The sequence below is a fragment of the Dama dama genome, chromosome X, assembly GCF_033118175.1.
Source record: "Dama dama isolate Ldn47 chromosome X, ASM3311817v1, whole genome shotgun sequence".
NCBI lineage: Eukaryota > Metazoa > Chordata > Mammalia > Artiodactyla > Cervidae > Dama > Dama dama.
Genome location: NC_083714.1, coordinates 112,901,153 through 112,920,939, shown reverse-complemented (window position 1 = coordinate 112,920,939; position 19,787 = coordinate 112,901,153). Strand labels below are relative to the sequence as shown.

The 19,787-nt window shown below is 37.2% G+C and overlaps 1 protein-coding gene across 2 annotated transcripts in view; it reads right to left on the bottom strand.

The window, feature by feature from the left end:
* Positions 1-19,787, bottom strand: part of MED14 (mediator complex subunit 14) — a 60,870-nt gene that overhangs the window by 22,406 nt on the left and 18,677 nt on the right. For both annotated transcript variants that reach the window (XM_061137325.1, XM_061137326.1), the window contains exons 11-18: positions 17,060-17,185; positions 14,680-14,758; positions 11,298-11,457; positions 8,184-8,378; positions 7,651-7,785; positions 4,806-4,882; positions 379-539; positions 127-273 (exon numbers count right to left, since the gene is read on the bottom strand). In XM_061137325.1, the coding sequence (XP_060993308.1) occupies positions 127-273; positions 379-539; positions 4,806-4,882; positions 7,651-7,785; positions 8,184-8,378; positions 11,298-11,457; positions 14,680-14,758; positions 17,060-17,185 (1,080 nt within the window). The remainder of the gene's footprint in view (positions 1-126; positions 274-378; positions 540-4,805; positions 4,883-7,650; positions 7,786-8,183; positions 8,379-11,297; positions 11,458-14,679; positions 14,759-17,059; positions 17,186-19,787) is intronic.

The following is a 19,787-nucleotide window of genomic DNA, read 5'->3' as shown; positions in this document are numbered from 1 at the left end:
ACTTTTCATTAGATATACTCAGGATTTTTTTTTTTTTTTTAGCAATGTACATGTTTTACTTCCTCCAAAGGCATTGGGACAGGGAAGGTTACTTGCCCTCCCCCACAAGAAGATGATCACTTGTACCTGGTAGAGAACGTGCAAATTCCAACACACACTCATATAATCGTGCAATGCTATTCCAGTCATTAAGGAACATTTCAACCACTTTTCTACCACCAACGGGTTCAGACAACAGGTTTTCATATGTCAGATAAACATGCCGGGATGGTCCTAGAGGATTAAGAGACATTAATTGGAATCAATACTTAAAAAAACCCCAAAAAACAAAAAAACAGAAATAGAAATATGCAGACAAAAGTGTGTGAAGCATCTCACCTTGTTCCCTGGTAGAAGTGCCATTAAGTGGACAATTTGCAAACACTAGCTCTGCCACCCACGTGCGGTTATTTCTACCTTGTAATCGGAAAGTGCAGTCAAGGAGAGAGCGGTCCAGAGCCTTTTGGGTTTCCTCATTTACACCCTTACAGGGAGGAATTCTGGTGATGAAAGATAGCATATGAAATGTACTTCACATCACAGAAAGACAAAAGCACAATTTACACAATGACAGGCAGGGTATCACAGTAGAGCTTTGGTTCAAACTCTACTACCAGGTACCTTCTGCAAGAGGAGGAAGCAATTCATAGCAATTCACAACAATTAATAGCATTTAACCCACTTTCATTCCTATCAACATGGATGAGGACTCTCATTTTAATGGTGATGTTTGCCTTCGTCCTTAATCTTGTTATTAGAAAAGACCACAATTTCTCAGAAAATCAAATATACTGGTTTTCTATGAAATCTACCTAGGATATCCTCAAGAAAAAGTTAAGGAAAACAAAATATTTGTAAGACCAGATTTTGAAGGCAGGATGATCTAGTGAAAAGGACAAGGCTTTGGAATCAGGGACCTGCATCCTAATTCTGGCTCAGCCACATTCACCCTCTCTGAATTTGTTTCGCAAGTATAAAATGAAGATACATAATTACCTTCTGGGTCACTGATTTTAAAACATGATGAAACATAAAGTGCCTACAGTAGTTGGCTCAGCAGGTATTCAAATATGTTAGTTTCTCTTTGTAGTAAAACCAAGTCTTAATCACTAACCGCCATGACAAAATTTCAGGTTCATTATCTCTCCCCGCCTCATTATTTCATTATTTCCCCTCCTCCTCTGTAGAGGTAACTCATTGTGATGGACCTATTCATGTATCAACTCATTTACCATACATACTGTCTCTTATATATACCACATATACAAGAGGATTATATTAGCTTTGGTGTCTTGAAATACCCATTTATCTCTTCTCCTCTTGCAGCTTTATGAACTATCTTATTTGTCATAAAACATTATGAGGTAAGATATTTTAGCAGTTTTTTCAGTACTGGATGAAATAATGAGATAATATTTAATTACACACTATCCTTTAACTCATAGGAAAGAAAGAGGAGTTAACTGTCAGACTTGATAAAATGATTATCAAAATCTAAGGCAAAAAACAACAAATATAACTAGAAATATGGAATTTTGGTTCAGGCCTCTTAGATATAACACTTAAAACAGGGCTCCTCAATGTCAGCAATACTGACATTCTGGGCAGGAAAATTCTTTGTTGTTGGGGGGCAGCTATCCTGTGCAGCCTTGGCCTCTATCTACCAGGTGCCAGTAGCATCTCCCACCCCTTCTTCTCAGTCGATGATAACCAAGAATATCTCCAAACACTGCCAAATGTTCCCTGGCAGGGAAAACTGTTCTGAGGTTGAGAACCACTGACCCAGAATAAACAATTTAAGAGAGCAAAAAGGGTTGAAAGTTTGCTCAGGAGCTCATAACCAGGCACTGCAAGCAGGCTGCTCTCGAGACTTGTGTCATCTGTGTGGTGTGATCAAGGTGCTTCTGAATCTGCACCAGGCAACAGGTCCATGAACCAGAGCAGCCTAAAGTGTTTACCATGATATTTTCAGAGATACAGCAAGGAGACCTGCTCAACAGATTTTCATGGAGATAAGTTGAACAAGAACAGACTACCTCTTTTAGCAAAGAGGAGAAAAATGTGCTCAGTTTTAAAGCTTTGAAGCATCTACTCATATTCCCACTTAATATGAAAATACCTAGGACTAAAAGCTTAAAAGTTTCTAAAGATTAAATGTATTAAAGCAATTACTTAATAATTAGATCCAGGCCAGATTTTAATAAAATCATATTTAGACATTATTTTTTTCCTTCACGTCTATGAAGAAAACACCCCCAATAATGGACATCATGTACCAGACAAACAGATCTCTTTATCCGTTTCTATATATTTTCTTAAGTTTTAAATAAAGAAAACAATAGCCAGGATATAGTAAAGACTTTCTTAAAAATTACTGTAAAATGAAAATCAAAAAATATGAAGTGCTTTCTTTCTAGGTAAGGACTGTAATGAATTCTCTTGAGCACAAGAAGAAAGGGGACTGAAATTTTTCTCGTAAAAATGCTGAGAACAGACATCTTAAGATCGATGAAAAACATGAAAAGATAAGAGAACACAAATGTTATCATCTATTAATCTGCAATTGTCAAGAAGAGTAAAAAGAAACACCCCATATGTTAGGCAGAAGTAATATAAAACCAAAGGCAAATAAACTAAAAGTATTACATTTCCTTTTGATGTCTATTATAAAACCAGCTTGCTCTCTAGAAACCATTTTGTGCATAAATAAATGAAAAAAAAAAAAAGAACAAATTATGCTTCCCCAGATAATTTTGCCTTAACTCTAGCCATCAATCATGTCATGATTAGTAAAGAAAATGATTCTTCTAACTATGTAAATCCTTATATGTATGAGTAAAAAGTGGGAAATAAAGTAAGATTTAAAAAAAAAAAAAAACAACCATTTTGTGGACATGGCATTACGGTAGCCAGGCAGGGCAGCTTTTCTAGTTCTTCAACTCTTTATCTAAAGTGAGCACCATGACACGTGGGTGGAGTACATGCTATCTCATACACCTTCCCCTCTTCCACAGGACAAACTGATTTGCAAGCAACAAATTGGTTACAAATTGATTCCTGCTGGCTCAAACTGCAGAGCCATCCGTGTCTTGGCAGACAGAGGAATTCAATAAATAAAAATTGCTTCTATGGTTTATATTATTAAGCAACATCTAAGAAACAATACAAATTCAAAAAAAGAAAACTGCTTTCTGCACCAAAAAGGCTGACCTCTTAAAAATGGCATTTGAGCTTGCAAGTCCATCCTGGTCAACTCATAAATCACACACGCTGCCTTAGTTTTTCCTCTAAGCATCCACTGGCCCCTAGTCCTCTACTCATTTAGAACCAAGCCCTCTGTACATCTCCCTCCATCTACTTTTCCCCAGTGATCTAAGTTACTATCCCAGCTTAATTATTTCCACCTTGGTAGTGACTCATCTATTTCCCCTGCCCAGACCTGTCACCTGAGCTTGAGACACATCCTTGCCTGTCCAAACAGATGTCTAAATACCTCGAACTTAGCAAAACCTCTTCAAACTCACATCTTCATTCCCGTGTCTCAATAAACACCACCACCATCCATCATCTGCCCAAGATAAAACTAAGAGCCATCTCTGCCACCTTCTACTCTCTCTCTCACTTTCAATATCACTTATAAAGACTTCATCCCCTAAGTCTTTATGGAACTTGCCCTGGTCCAAGCTACCAACAACTCTGGTGTGAACCATTTCAGCAACTGGTTTTGCTACTTAAGTCTTGTTCCTCTCCCATTTATTCTCCATGTTGCTATCAGGGCGAGTTTTTTTAAAAAAAAAAAAACAAAACCCATCTAATTATGTCAGTTTCTGCTTAAAATCATCTGATGGCTCTTTCCTGCCATTCAGATAAAGTCTAAATTCCTTAAGGACATTTATACCAAGGCCCTATAGGATCTGACCCTTCCTGTGTAAATCTGTAGGCTCATCGCCCCTAACTCCTGCCATGCCCTACTTCTTTCAGTTCCAGGATGCCGAGCTTTCTCTCCCCTCTAAGCTGTAATTTTAGCAGTTACTCCTTCTGGTTGGGGCACCCACTCCCACCCTAGCTCCCTTTCCTCTGGCTAATTCTCACCTCTCCTTCAGTCTAGGTACAACTTGTACTTCCGTGGGGATCAGTCAGTTCAGTCGCTCAGTCGTGTCCGACTCTTTAAGACCCCATGAATCGAAGCACGCCAGGCCTCCCTGTCCATCACAAACTCCCAGAGTTTACTCAAACTCATGTCCATCAAGTCAGTGATGCCATCCAGCCATCTCATCCTCTGCCGTCCCCTTCTCCTCCTGCCCCCAATCCCTCCCAGCATCAAGGTCTTTTCCAATGAGTCAACTCTTCGCATGAAGTGGCCAAAGTATTGGAGTTTCAGCTTCAGCATCAGTCCTTCCAATGAACACCCAGGACTGATCTCCTTTAGGGTGGAAATTTCCAAACTAGCCCAGATTCCCCTGCTATATGAACCCACAGCATCCCAAAGGGCTCTATCAGAATTCAAGCCTGACACATACATTCAGTAAACATCTGCTGAAATGAATGAAAGAAAGCCAAAGGAAGGACATCCTAAAATACCAAGAGGTACTGGATCTCCACTTGGCAGGTAAAAGAGAATCCTCTCCTAGACTGTGTAATTCCATACAGAAACCTGTGACATCCACAGGTTCTGAACTCTGCTTTATGCTGACTCGCAGAAGGAGCAGCACTGGCAGGATGGCTGCAGTGTGTGGCACCACATCAGACACATGACAGGGACTTACTTCAGTAAGCGAATTGCGTGGCTGAAGCCATCACCTTCCATTTGCACTCCTTGATGTGGAATCTCCAGATTGGACAACTGGAAAGAGAAAGGTACAGTTATATAAGACCACCAATTTTACAAAGGCAACTACCTTTTCTAAGTACTACTGTCTCTCTTCTCATGGCCTCTGTTCTAGAGCTGTGAGCATTGTCCCCCCTCATCTGATTTCCTGGGGAACTAAATAAGACTGGTTTCCTTGTGTGATGCAATTAACGTCTATCTGAAAACAAAGTTTGAGTCATAGCCACATCTCATTTTTAATCACAAACAGTATTTTTCAGTTTACAACTTTTCTGGAATACATTTTTTCAAACAACTATTTCCTCTGTGAAACTCAAGAAGAAAAGATTTCCAGTTGATGCATTTACCCAGAGACCCTGTCAGTGGAACTACAGGTTATTTGGGTATGCCAGGAAGTCATTCTAGTCACCCAGCAGAGGAACACACTTGCCTCCAAGCAGATAGTCCCAGGTCTTCTCTAACAGACTATTTATATCCACCTTATTCCAGAAAGGATTTAAGGCAGCCTTAAGCATGTCACTGAGCCCTGCTCTTTGGGCCTGGAAAGAGCAGAGGTGTAGAAAAACAGCTGCTGACCATGAAGTAGGGCTCCAGATTAAAAAGACAGCAAAGTGTGGGAGAGCTCAAAAACACTGCCTCTGTTCTATGGATCACAAATATCAACATTCCTGCTAAGATCAGATTTAGTTATTCACATCTCAGTGTAAGTTACCTTAAGCAGAAAATGTGCTTGCTTCTGCCTTTAACATCTTTTCAATGAGAGAAAAGAAAGTTTTTAAGAGCTTGATTGAGTTCAACAGAGTACTACAGAATGTTGAACAGCCTACATGTGCGACAGGTATAGGAACACAGAGAAGGAGAAGAGGCCATTACGCTTACAGGTGTCTATGTGGGCACGACAAAGACACAAGCTTTTGCAACTTCTGGCCTGTGGGTAATGAGGAAGACAGCAGACAATGACTGAGGCACTCCCCCTGGGTATCATGCAGCCTCCCATTCCACTGCAAGGGAAGAACTGAGTGACTCTCATGTAATCCATCCACGTGTTGTGCTTAGTCACTCAGTCATGTCCAACTCTTTGCGACCCCATGGACTGTAGCCCGCCAGACTCCTCTGTCCATGGATTCTCCAGGCAAGAATGCTGGAGTGGGTTGCCATGCCCTCCTCTAGGGGATCTTCCCAACCCATGGACTGAACCCAGGTCTCCCTCATTGCAGGCAGATTCTTTATTGTCTGAGCCACCAGGGAAGCCCAATCAATCCATGTAGCATGATGAAAAAGCCCAACAACAGAGTCAAATAGTTAGAAGCACAGACACTGTAGGAGCTCTGGACAGTTCCCAGACAAGGGACACTCATCAGGCTCACAGTTGTAGGAGCTGGGACATCGAGGACATGAGTATCTACTTTAGTCACCTATTTCTGGGCTTGGATTTTCTAGGCTACTGCTGCTCCTCACAATTTCACACCCTAGTTTCCACCTTTAGATCCTGAAGCCCTATAAAGCAGCAACTGGCATACCATAGCTCATGGGCCAAATCTAGCCACTGCCTGTTTTGGTAAATAAAGTTTTACTGGAACACAGCCACACTCATTTGTTTAAATATCAACTATGGCTGGTTCACACTACAACAGCAGACCTGAATGAGCAGACCTCAAGAGATGGACTGATGCTGAAGCTCCAATACTTCAGCCACCTGATGCGAAGAGCTGACTCAGTCAAAAAGACCCTGATGCTGGGAAAGATTGAGGGCAAAAGGAGAAGGGGATGACAGAGGATGAGATGGCTGGATGGCATCACCGTCTCAATGGACATGAGTCTGAGCAAACTCTAGGAGATTGCAAAGGACAGGGAAGCCTGGCATGCTGCAGTCCATGGGGTCGCAAAGAGTCAAGACACAACTTAGTGACTCAACAACAACAATAAATGACCCACAAGACCTAAAATATTTACCATCTGCCCCTTGATAGAAAAAGTCTGCTGCTTCCTGCTCTAAAGCATCTAAGTGTTTTCAACAAGTCTTCCCAAGACTATTATCATCAGCCTAACAAATAATCCACTTCCACATTTCTAGGTCTTTCCTTCATCACCAATAATTTACAGAAGGGAGAAGTCTTACAAAAAGTAAAACTTTAAACTAGAGGGAAATAATTAAGATTTTCATGTATTACTTTTTAATTGTTGCCAATCCTTGGCCAAAGTCCTTTTTGGAAATACAAAAATACAGGTTCTGTTACCTCTCTTTCCTTTCATGCTTGGGGGTCATGCTGAATATCACAATTGTGTACTCTTGAAAGACACTAACTCGGGCTAAGTCTATTGATTCTTCCATGGGAAAAAAGTAAAAATTTAGTTTAATACTCTTTCTGACCTGCTTCTCACAAAGGAACCCAATTTTATTAGTAAGCAATATGTACAGCTTCACTCACTGAAAAATAAACAACCCCTTTAACTATTAACCATCCCTAAAAAAGGTAAATAATGCTCCTTCGAGGTATACAAGTAAGGTTCTCAAAAGTTGTCTTTATTTTTTTTTTTAAACTGGGAAGAATTTACTTCCCATTTCCACAAAGAACAGAAGGCCTACAATTTGGAATCAGAGATAAATAATTTAATAATCTCATGGTATACACATATACCATGAGATGTTGTGATTTCAACCCTACCCCTCCCCAAATAAACAAGATCACAACCATCTGGTTCTCCTAATGGAATTCATGTAGCTTTAGCAAGGCATTTAAAACATTACTCTTCGGGTACCCAAAATTGTTCCAAAAAGTTACCTCCAACCGAAGTCCTACAAATGGCATGTTTGTATCACACATAGCGACGAAATGAGCTAGAACTTTATTAAAGGCACGCATTTCTCCTGATCGTTTGGTTTTCTTGGGTTCTACTGGACATACATCATCAGACAACTAGAATTTAAGTAAAGAACACAAGTGGGTTAAAAAAAGAAAAAGTATGTGATGCAATTAGTTAAGCACCTGGACTAGTATAACAAAAGTCAAAGTTAACCAAAACAAATCTTAATTCATTCAACAAATGTTTACTGAGCAAATATTGACCTAAACACTGGAAATTCAGTAGTAAATATTATGTACTTAACAAGTTGCCTTGTGGGAAAGAGTGTATAATTAATTATTAATTAAAGGAGAAGCATTTTCAAGAATGTATAGACATTTGTTACCTAAACCTTATTGTTGGCCAGCCTCTTAAAAATCATACCTAATTCTTTCCCATTTAAAAATAGTTAAAAGAGTACAGCAAAGTTAACAGATACAAACCCTGGGCTCATTTCTGTTCGTGAACATACCTTGCGCTTGGTACTGGTTCTAGGCTGTTTCCCATTTTTTGTACGATAAACTGATTCCTGGAGGTTTTCCTTAAACTGCTGCAGCAAGAGGGCCATGAGAGGGCTGTCTTCACGATCCACTGCATTCACAGACAAGAAGTAGTACTTGTACGACAATTGTGTGGGTTTATTGGGAACTTCCAACATCTCTACAACCTAAGAAGGTCCAAATCAGAAATGAGACTCAGAGACATAACTAACTGATAAATGTTGAATATTTTCCTCCTTGTATCAAGTAGGGCTCAGAATTATATATCTAATGCAGATGACTTTTTAAACACGGACAAATCAGTCATGATCTCAAAAAAAGCACTGCAATTAAATATGTAATTTGTTTTCTAAAAAACAGATCAGACTAAAGAACAATGATGAAAGAAAAATGACAACTGCATCTCATACTTGGAAGGATATAAAAATAAACCCTGATTTTTCAACTGAAATATACAGTCACTACGAGGATGAGGATAACAAGAACATGAACAATAGTTAATACCGATAAAGAGTTTATCATGCGCCAGGTACTCTCCTAGTGAGTGAAGTGAGTGAAAGTTGCTCAGCTGTGTCTGACTCTTTGCGACCCCATGGACTATTCAGTTCATGGAATTCTCCAGACCAGAATACTGGGGTGGGTAGCCGTTCCCTTCTCCAGGGTATCTTCCCAATTCAGGAATCAAACCCAGGTCTCCCACATTGCAGGCAGATTCTTCACCAGCTGAGCCACCAGGGAAGCCCTATACTCTAAGTACCTGACAGATGTTAACACATTTAATCCCAGTAACTCAATGAAGTAGGGATTCTTATCTTCACTTTTCTGATAAAGTTAGGCACAAAAAGCTTAGATTAATTGTCAAAGGTCTCAGAGCTGAGAAGTGACAGACTCACGCTCTGATCCTAGAAGTCTGGATCCAGAGACCTTGCTCTCACCATAGAGGCTTACTATTTTCAAGGTCTACCTAAAATTTAAGAAGAGTTCCCTAAATACTTGAGTGAGAGAAATAAATGCCACTGGACAGGGCTCTTGACCAACATACACTTTTCTGTCTCTGTTCCTGTCTCTCCCCTCTCTCCCCACCTCCCCACATAGTCTCTTCAGGAAACTGTTTGGCCGACACTTAAGAATCAACACTGAAGAAACGGAAGAATTAAAATGGAACTTCACCAAAGATATATGGACAGCAAATCAGCAGATGAAAAGACATTCAATATCATCAGTCATCAAGGCAACATAAATTAAGACTACAATAAGATACCACTACACATCTATCAGAATGGCTAACATTTTCTTTTTTTAATTGCAATAACAAGTGCTGGCAAGAATGCAGAGCAACTAGAACTCTCATGTATTGCTGGCAGGAATGCAAAATGGTCTGGCCACTTTGGAAACAGTTTAGCAGTTTCTTATAAAGCCAAATATACACTTAGTGTGTGACCCAACAATCCCACTTTTAGTTACTTATCCAAAAGAAATCACCAAAAAAATCTATATGCAAATACTTATAGCAGCTTTATTCACAACTGCCCAAAACTGGAAACAACGCAGATGGCCTTCGACGAGAGGCTAAACAAACTGTGATACATTCATACCATGGAACACTACTCAGCAATAAAAAGAATGAATTATTATAAATACAACAATATGGATGAAAATCAAAGGCATTATGCCAAGTGGAAGAAACAACTGAAAGGCTAAAGTGTAGAGACAAAAAACAGGTCAGTGGTCACTGGAGAGAGCAGGAGTAAAGTCTGATTATAGAGAGGAAGCATGAAGGAATTCTAGGGGGTGACAGATAGCTTCTGTGTCTTACTGAGATGGCAGTTACAAAACTGTATGCATTTATTAAACTCCAGATACTTAAAAGTCTGAATTTTTATTGTGTTTAAATTATATTCTAATAAAGCCAGCAAAAGTAAAATAGCAAAGACATTTAAAGGCAATAAGACTTTCCTCTATTCTTCTTAAAGGCTATGGTAGTTTTCGCCACTATTATGAATGTATCATCCTAAGTGAGAAGGATGAAGAGTGATACACATTCAGTTTGGTCTAAACCATGTGAAACAAATTATTGCTTTATAATAAACCACTAGTTATTGAAACTGAAAGCCTGGCATTTTGTTGATACTAAATAAAGTCAGAAAATACATGTAGATCAGGCAGCACATGGAGAACTGAAACAACAATCCTGTCACATGCCAAATCCAGTTTCACAGCTGGTGTTTTAAAATTCAGAAAACAGTGAATTCATATCAGTGACAGACTTATTCGTCAACCTAAGTAACCCTAACTTAAGATATATCAGGCTACACAGGGTACCTTTTGATGATAGTATCTTTTTAAAAGTACAGCTTAAAGCTTCAAAAAAAATTCACTCCCATTGAATTAAGTTTTTCAAACACCTTAGAATCTTAGCCAAAAGTATCTACTTGGTGTACACAAAAACTTCTACATGCAGGAAATACATTTATGAAATATATGAGTACATATTTCAAATTCTTACAAATTTTAACTAGTTCAATAATCTGAAGGAAACTACTAGAAAAATCTAGAAAGGGTGAAAAAGGAATGAGGATTTTATTGTGTACTGAAAAGTACATGCAATCAACAAAATGGATATATATACCTTCAATTAAGGATGAGAAAATAAAGCTAATTTAGTCCATCATGTTTAGAAAGCAGCATTATGCAAGCTAACATTTGATTAAAACCAAACAAGTTTACCTGACACCAAAACATCTCCAAATCTTCACAACAGTTGCTTTCAAATTGTTTCTTACATAGAGGAGATGCCTAATTCCAAGCAGAAACTAGGCCTCACTATAGGACAGATCCTGGGGTGAGGGACGAGGCATACCTTATATTCCCCAAACCCGCCTAATCATTGTATTATTTCCTACAGATAAGATTTTCTCACTGCCCCATCCCTACCAACTCTCCCCTCTCTTGGCTTGAGAATCATTATACAAAATTCAAATATCCAATAAAAAATACATTTTCAAATTAAACTAAACAATAAATGATTCAAGATACAAATAGAATTATTGAACTCAATCACCGAAATCACCCCTTTGCATACTTACAATGTAGTACTGTGGAAGACGGGTAAGTCTGACAAACAGCTTATTCTTAGAAAGGCTTCCTATGGGATGAGTTGAATAATTGGACAGCTGCAATGTTTCACTGGTTATTGTAGGCAGGTGTTTTATAGATTGTTTGCAACGCTGTTGTCCAAGCCAAAACCTTAGTTTAAAAGAGATCATCCACATCACAAAATCATAGACTTCTGATTAACTGTGTGCTACTATTTTACAAATAGATTATTAAACCCCACTAAGAAAGCAATTAATATATGAAACTTAACTGAACTACTAAAAGGACATATGACCATAATGATGAATCATTTCTCTAGTTTTGTACTGAACCGTTAATTTTAGTTTAAAGAGTTTAAACTGCAGTGTGAATGACCTTAATTAGTTATAAGGTAGAATCCACTAGTATTAAGGCTGAGAAAGTATCAGTTTATTATAGGAGATGAAAGATCTCCTGTGGTTTATAAGACAGCACAAACTAATCTCAACATCTTTTATAAAATGCATGAAGTGTTTATAAACCAAAATAGAACAATAAATAAATATAAAAGTATCTCATTTTCCTGGTTATCACTGGAGATCTCCAGTTCCAGTTTTTATCCTGCGCATATAAAAGTGATGGGTATGTCTTGCAGGTGCCAGTAAGTGTTCATTACCCTCCTCTCTCAGTTAAGCCACCAGATTTCACTTTGTTGCTTTTACTGTAGTACCCCTCTCATTCCTTTTATCTGGTTATCTATCCTAGAGACCAATATCATATTAACGTGTGAAAAAGGTAAAACGATAGGTAAACAAACTCACTGATCCACCATGAGACAACTAAAAAAGTAAGAATACACATTTAGAAGCTTTTCATAGCAATATAACAATGCCACAACATCCAAGCTCATGATCAGTCGGCTTGTCTTACATAACAGGGTACAGACCAGTTTGGGTGCTATTGCATTTGTGTGATGAGCTGCGTGTGATACAAAATGTGTGCTAGCTATGTGCAGTAAAACCATAGTTAATGTATAACATTTTAAGAGCAGTTTGAAAACTATTACCCCAAAAATGTATAAAATCTGGAAACTGCTTTTTTATACTGAAAAACAAATTTAACTATAGCTTCACAGGATCAACTGCTAGAACTGGCTATTAATAAACGAATGATGATAAATTTTTTAAATATACCAAAACTTACTTCATTTTGGAAGACAGTTAAAAACATATACCCTGAACTTGCCAAAATTGCTTTCAAATCTCTACTTCCAGTCTTATCAACATACTTTGTGAGACTGGTATCTCTACTATGTATGTTATTTTTAAAAAAACACAGAAACATTTAAGATAAACATTATCTCCTGTAATTATCATCACCAATCCAACTTAGTTACAACAAACCAGAAACAAGCACTTTTGCCACATTAAAAATTTGAAATATATTGCAAATATATGTAAATTATAAACATATGAATAATAAATACAAGACATTCTTTCAGAGCACATATGGAATTGCTATTTCACTCAGCTTTTTGTTATGACTGTGGAACAAAAAGTTTAAGTGATGAGTAACTTGTCTATACATGTATACGTTCAATGAAAAATGTATAGATTTTGAATTTTTTTATTATTTTTTGTTCTGATCTTATTTATTGAAATGCAATTTTATGACTGTTGACTCTAATAAAAAATTGGGGCTTATATTTTGAACGTTTTTTCATTTCTTTTTTCCTAGAATTTGTTTTCGGTGAATATTATTAAAAAAAATAATCACATGAGCAGATGCCCAATACTAATAGTCCCTAGAAAATGTAAATTAAAACCACAGTCAGATACCTCATCACACTCACTAGGGTGGCTATGGTCAAAGACAGTAACAACGGCTGACAAGGATGTAGAGAAATGGAAACCCTCATACACTGTTTGATGTGACTGTAAAATGGTACAGTTATTTTGGAAACTAGTATGGTAACTTCTTAAATAATTCCACTCCTAGTGGAATGCAAATTACACACATGTATGTGCACATGAATACTCACAGCTGCATTATTCATAAGAGTCAAAAAGTGGAAACAATTCAAATGTCCATCAAACGATGAATGGATAAATAAAAGGTGGCCTAGCCACACCATGGAATGTTAGTTAGGCATAAAAAGGAATGAAAAATTGGTACATGCTTCAACATGGTTGAATCTGGAAACATTATGCTAAATGAAAGAAGCCAGTCACAGAAGACCACATACTTTATGATTCCATTTTTATGAAATGTTCAGAAAGGGAAAATCTACAAAAACAGAAAGCAGATTCATAGTTGCCTGAGGTGAAGCTGGGAATGAGGATTAACTGTAAATGAGCATCTTTTTGAGGCAATAGAAATGTTTTAAGTGTTCTAAAACTGGATTGTGGTTACGGTTGTTACAAAACTCAGTAAATTTATGACAAGACATTGAATGGTACACTTAAAACAATTAAAGCCTATGCTATGCAAATTATATTTCAATAAAATTATTTCAAAAAATTAATGTCCCATGATAGATTAGTGATAAACTGATCAAAGATCATCTGAGAAGCATTATAAGTGACAACCAGGGGACCTTTCCTATAAATAATGTGAGTTTAAGTACAAATACATATTTGATAAGTTTAAAGCTTTTGGGACTTGAAGTCTTGGTTTTAGGCTATATTTCTACTAGCTGGAACTGCCCAACAACCTCAAATTATGCAAAATATGAATTATTAAGATTTAAGTATTAAAATCCCACTGAACAGTCTGCCCCACCCCCACCACACCATTTGCCAGTTTGGTTTTAATCTCTAATATTTATTTTTATTCCTTGGAATTCTGTTTTACTGATTTAAAGAGTCTGTTAGAGCTGCCATAATGATACTTTTGTGTACCAGGGTGGTAATGAAACCTCAAACAATTATCTCTAGCTTCATTTTCAATTTTATTTGGTTTAACAGTCTGAAGCATTCAAAGAATTCTGAGACAAACTGAATGAAGCAGATGACTACTCTGAAAGTATCAGCTGGTCAATTCATACCATGAAGATTATCCTAAGAAGAATCTACTGCATAGAACCCTAGATACAATAAAATTCATTGTGTAAGTGATTTGTAGAGGGCTTACACAGGAGATAACATGACAAGGAATCAAAGTTGAGTGTCATGCCCTTCATACCTATGTTTGCTTTCGAGAGGAATTTGATATGAAGCACTGCCATCTCAGACCTAATTCAAGAAAATTTAGATTCTAAGTACCAAAAGGGGCTCAAGCTTCACATCATAAATAAAAAGGATAGTGGCTGATCAAGATCAATGATGGGGAAGAAAATATATCTTGTCAAAATAAGTTTTCAATTTTAGTTTTGAGCTAAATAAACAGCCTTACTTAAGTTGTTGAATCCAAGGAATGATCCGTTTCATATCATCATTCACAGACTTCTCCATGTCATCCAGTGTGGCTTGGTCTATAGCATAAAGCACTTCATTAATTAATGGCTTACACGAGACACAAGATATCCAGATAGCCCAAAATTTAAATGAGAGTTACTGTTTCAGGCAGAAAGTAGTGTTATTCTGAGTTAGAGAAAAGCTAAATGATAACACATCATGAGGCATAAATTAAATCTAATTTGTTTTCCTTCTTTAATATTTAGGGAGAGTTATAGTTAAGATAATTAATAGCAAGTGTACATTAGCAGGAAGAATGAGTAACAAATACATTAAATTCTTTGCCCATATTTTAATTACCCAAACTCTTAGTCTAGTTAGTTAACATTATAAATGTGTATGTATTTAAAACTCATAGTATTACTAAACTTAGAACCTTAAAAATTACAAAAACTATAAAACCTCATTAAAATGTTTATTTATTAAACACAAACGATCTCTGGCATAAGCAAGAGCTGTTGGTTGAAGATTAGCTTGCTAAATAAGCAAGAGCTGTTGGCTGAAGATTAGCTTGCTAAATGTCACTTAGAATTTTTAATGACATGAGAAAATGCTAATAGAATGTTGAATAAAATGCTAGATTTCTAATTAAAAAAAATAGATATGCAACAAGCAACAAAAGTTTACTGTATAGCACAGGGAACTACAGTCAATATCTCATAATAACCTATAATGGAAAATAATTTCAAAAATAATACATGTGTAAATGTATAACTAAATCACCTTGCTATGCACCTGAAACACTAAGTCAATTATACTTCAATAAAATACATATATTTAGAAAAAGAATGTTGAACAAAAAGCAAAATATAAAATGATTTCAACTAAAAAAAAAGTACAGAAACAATTAGAAGAGCACTGCTATGGGCTGAATTGTGTGCGTGCTCAGTCAGTCATGTCTGACTCTGTGACCCCATGGACTGTAGCCTGCCAGGCTCTTCTGTCCATGGGATTTCCCAGGCAAGAATACTGGAGTTGGTTGCCATTTCCTTCTCCAGGGGATCTTCCCGACTCAGGGATCGAATCTACATCTCCTGCATTGGGAGGTGAATTCTTTACCGCTGAGCCACCTGGGAAGCCCATGGACTGAATTGCATCCTCCCAAATTCATATGTTGAAGCCCTAGCTCCTAATGTGATAAGTGTTTAGAGGTGGAGCCTCTGGGAGATAATTAGGTTTGGATAAGGTCATGAGGGTGGGGCCCTCATATAAGATTAGTGCCCTTATAAAGAGACACCAGAGAGCTTGCTCTCTCTCTCTCTCTCTCTTCCTGCCATGTGAGGACACAGCAAGAAGGCTGACAACTATAAGCCAGGAAGAGAGCTCTTACCATAACTTGACCATGCTGGCAACCTTATCTCATACTTCCAATCTCCAAAACTGTGAGAAAATAAATTTCTGTTGTTTAAGTCACCCATTCTGTGGTTCTCTGTTATGGCAGCCTGAGCTAAGACAAGCATACATCCCTTAAAAACAATGATTACCAAAAGGCAACTGTTTACTGCTTCTCTCATTTTTACACATTTAGTTTTTCTACTTATATGAGTATGTACTATTTTAAATATCAAGAAAACCATTAAAGTTTTGAAGAACAATTTCCTAATGTGTCACTTATCATTTAGCCATCATAAATGTGATGTATTCAAAGTAGTGAGGCCAGTTTTTTCCATGAGCAGTTCATAGAAAAATCTATCTTTACAGCCATGTAATATAACCAGAAAGGATTTTTATTTTCATAAATCTGGCTTAAAATTAATTTCAAATGGGAAATGTGCTAACATATTCAAGAATACTATCTCATTAGCAACACAAAAACACTAAGTTTCCAGTATTTCATCATTTCAGAACACCAACTTGGTAAAAGAACATGCTAGAAATCAAACTTCAATTTCTACTGTGTTTAAGCCAGAAAAAAAAAATTCTTTCCTCCAGGATTCTATATTCAAGTCATCTTGAGATATTTATACTGTCATAAATTTATTCTTCAGTCACGAATGACATTAGATTGTAGTCTTCTCCATGATACCCAACTATTAGTGGTAAAACAGTTAATCTGAGAAAAGATCAGCCATCAACATTATTACTTTTACATAAGAGAAACAACATGAATGGACTTCATATTGGGAAGTTTAACTTCTGGTACAAGAGAGCTAAAATGGGCCCCAAGGAACAGACATCAACCGGTTATTCCTTCCATATCTACTTTCTATATACTGTTTATACCACCCTTCCCAATAACTAATGGCAAAAGTTTTTATTCTGCTTTTGTTAAAAATATTTTTCTTTATACTGAGTGAGTCTATCATTTAGTAACTTACCAAGTCCATACAGCATCAACTGGAACATTCCAGAATGCAAATCGACAAAAATGTGTAGACACTCTGAATTACCACAGGGCTCCAAGATGGGAACAACAAGAGCTGGAAGTGCAGTCTCTATGGAAGCTGAACAGTTAAAAATTTTAATTATATTTCTATCTGAATATCCCCCCTCCCCCAAAAATATATATATTTCTCAGCAAGTAGAAACGAAGCAACTACTGAATGATCTGAATGTTAGAGGAAAGACATAACTTTGCTAAACTAGATTAGTACTATTATGTCAATAACTCAAAGGAAGAATGTAACCTACAAGGTGACCTGAAACAAACATACCCATCCCAAATACTACAGTTAAAAAAAAAAAAAAAAAAAAAAACCCTCCAAGATTCCTTAAAAAAGGTTAAAATAGTTAATGAAAATTTAACCTTATCAATGAGGTGTGTTCTAGCTTTGCTTTCAGTCAGTAATTACTAATAAGCTGATTTTAAGGGTTTTCTTTTTGATATGTGTGCTTGATTGCTCAGTCGGGTCTTTGCAACCCCATGGACTGTAACCCACCAGGCTCCTCTGTCCATTCTCCAGGGGATTCTCAGCAAGAATACTGGAGTAGGTTGCCATGCCCTCCTCCAGGGAATCTTCCCAACCCAGGGACTGAACCCAGGTCTCCTGCATTGCAGGTGGATTCTTTACCATCTGAGCCACCAGGGAAGTCCCTTTTTGATATAGTGGGGGAAAAAAGTTGTTTGGTAAATATAGTAAATTTCATTCACAACCTAAATATTTTTAATGCCATTCTTCATAAAGAGAGATTTTTCTGGCAATTAGGGCCTATATTTTACAGTAAGCCAGAAAGATAAAGAACATTACAGCATACTAACACATATATATGGAATTTAGAAAGATGCTAACGATAACCCTATATGCAAAACAGAAAAAGAGACACAGAAATACAGAACAGACTTTTGAACTCTGTGGGAGAAGGTGAGGGTGGGATGTTTCAAAAGAACAGCATGTATACTATCTATGGTGAAACAGATCACCAGCCCAGGTGGGATGCATGAGTCAAGTGCTCCGGCCTGGTGCACTAGGAAGACCCAGAGGAATCGGGTGGAGAGTGAGGTGGGAGGGGGGATCGGGATGGGGAATACGTGTAAATCCATGGCTGATTCATATCAATGTATGACAAAACCCACTGAAATGTTGTGAAGTAATTAGCCTCCAACTAATAAAAAAATAAATAAATAAAATAAATAAATAAAAAACATTTGAAAGCTATTAAGCATTATTTATTATATAGGACAAAGTTTTTTCAAGTTATTTATGTACCTCATTTTCAAGTCACAGATAAAATAAGAACAGAGGCAAACTACTAAACACAAATTCCCAATACTCATTCTAGAGTTTCAAAGTATTTCCACCAGGCCCAATTAACTTTCTCCTTAATCTCACAAGATAGCATAACAAAATCCAGTAGAGAAGCAAAGTATTGAAAGCACACCCACCGTGTGCTAATCAGACTGATGACCTGCAAAAGGAATATGCTCTCCTGGTTACCACATTCCTCTAAAACTACAGTGTAGAAGGCAGGCAGGCAGTGAGCAGAGTGGTAATGTAGGCTCAGTCCTTCACCAGGGGTGACTTCTCTATGTTACTTCATTAAAGAAGGGCAAAGACCTCTTCCTGTCCACACCATGGGTTCTCAGGAAGAAGCAATGACAAGCTTGTAAGGGTGCTTTGAAAAGCAAAGTGCTCAATAATATATATTATCTGTATTCCTTTCTGAACCAAAGAAAAAAACCAAAACCTCCCGCTATATAATCTGCAACAAGTAAAATGGGAGGTGCTGCCATTGGTACTGCCTATACAAATTACTAAAGCAAAAAAGATTGCAGGAAACATATTTAATCAGATGAAAACTAACTGCTTTCAAGTATATCTAATGTATTTGCATACAAATCTTTACCATGCAGGTCCAGCTTAACTCTCACCTAAAACAAACCAGCAGGACAAAAAGGCACAAACAGGAATTTCTTTTACAATATTCTATATTCAGATTAGCGTGAAAAATTGTAAAAATGCTTACAGACTTGAAGCAGACTTGCAGATTTTTAAAATACAGCTGTACATCTTAAATCCTAACAGGATAGGAAGGTATTCTCTAAAGCAAAACTATTTTTAAAGTGTAGTAATGGAGTAAAACTCATGACAATTGGGATAACAATTATAATTTCAATCTAATTCACAAAATTAAATATTTTTGAAACAACAGGGAATCAGAGAAGAATACAGAGAACACAGTCCAAAAAATATTAATAGAAAATATGTTCATATATATCTCTGAACATATTTTATGGTTGCCAGTGTCCATATTTTTCTTCACAGAAATTGCTGTAAGGCCCTGAGCATTTAAAGGCAACAGGTTTTAATGGAGAAACTTATAAAGAGACCAGTAAAGGCTGTGCAAGATGACCAGGTTGCACACTAGTTTTTCCTGCAGCAGGAATATACACACATCTCCTCTTTCATTTCTCCCTATTTATTGAGGACAAAAAGAATGGACCAATAGACAGTAATATAAAGTGGGAAGACTAAGAGAAGCAACTAAGCCCCATTAGGAATTGCTGTGTGTGGTTCACAGCTTCTGAAACTGATCTCGAGACCCTGAATCTGGCGCTGACAGAGGACAACTCGAGGGAGAGCACCCTGCTTCCTCGAGTCAGGTGAT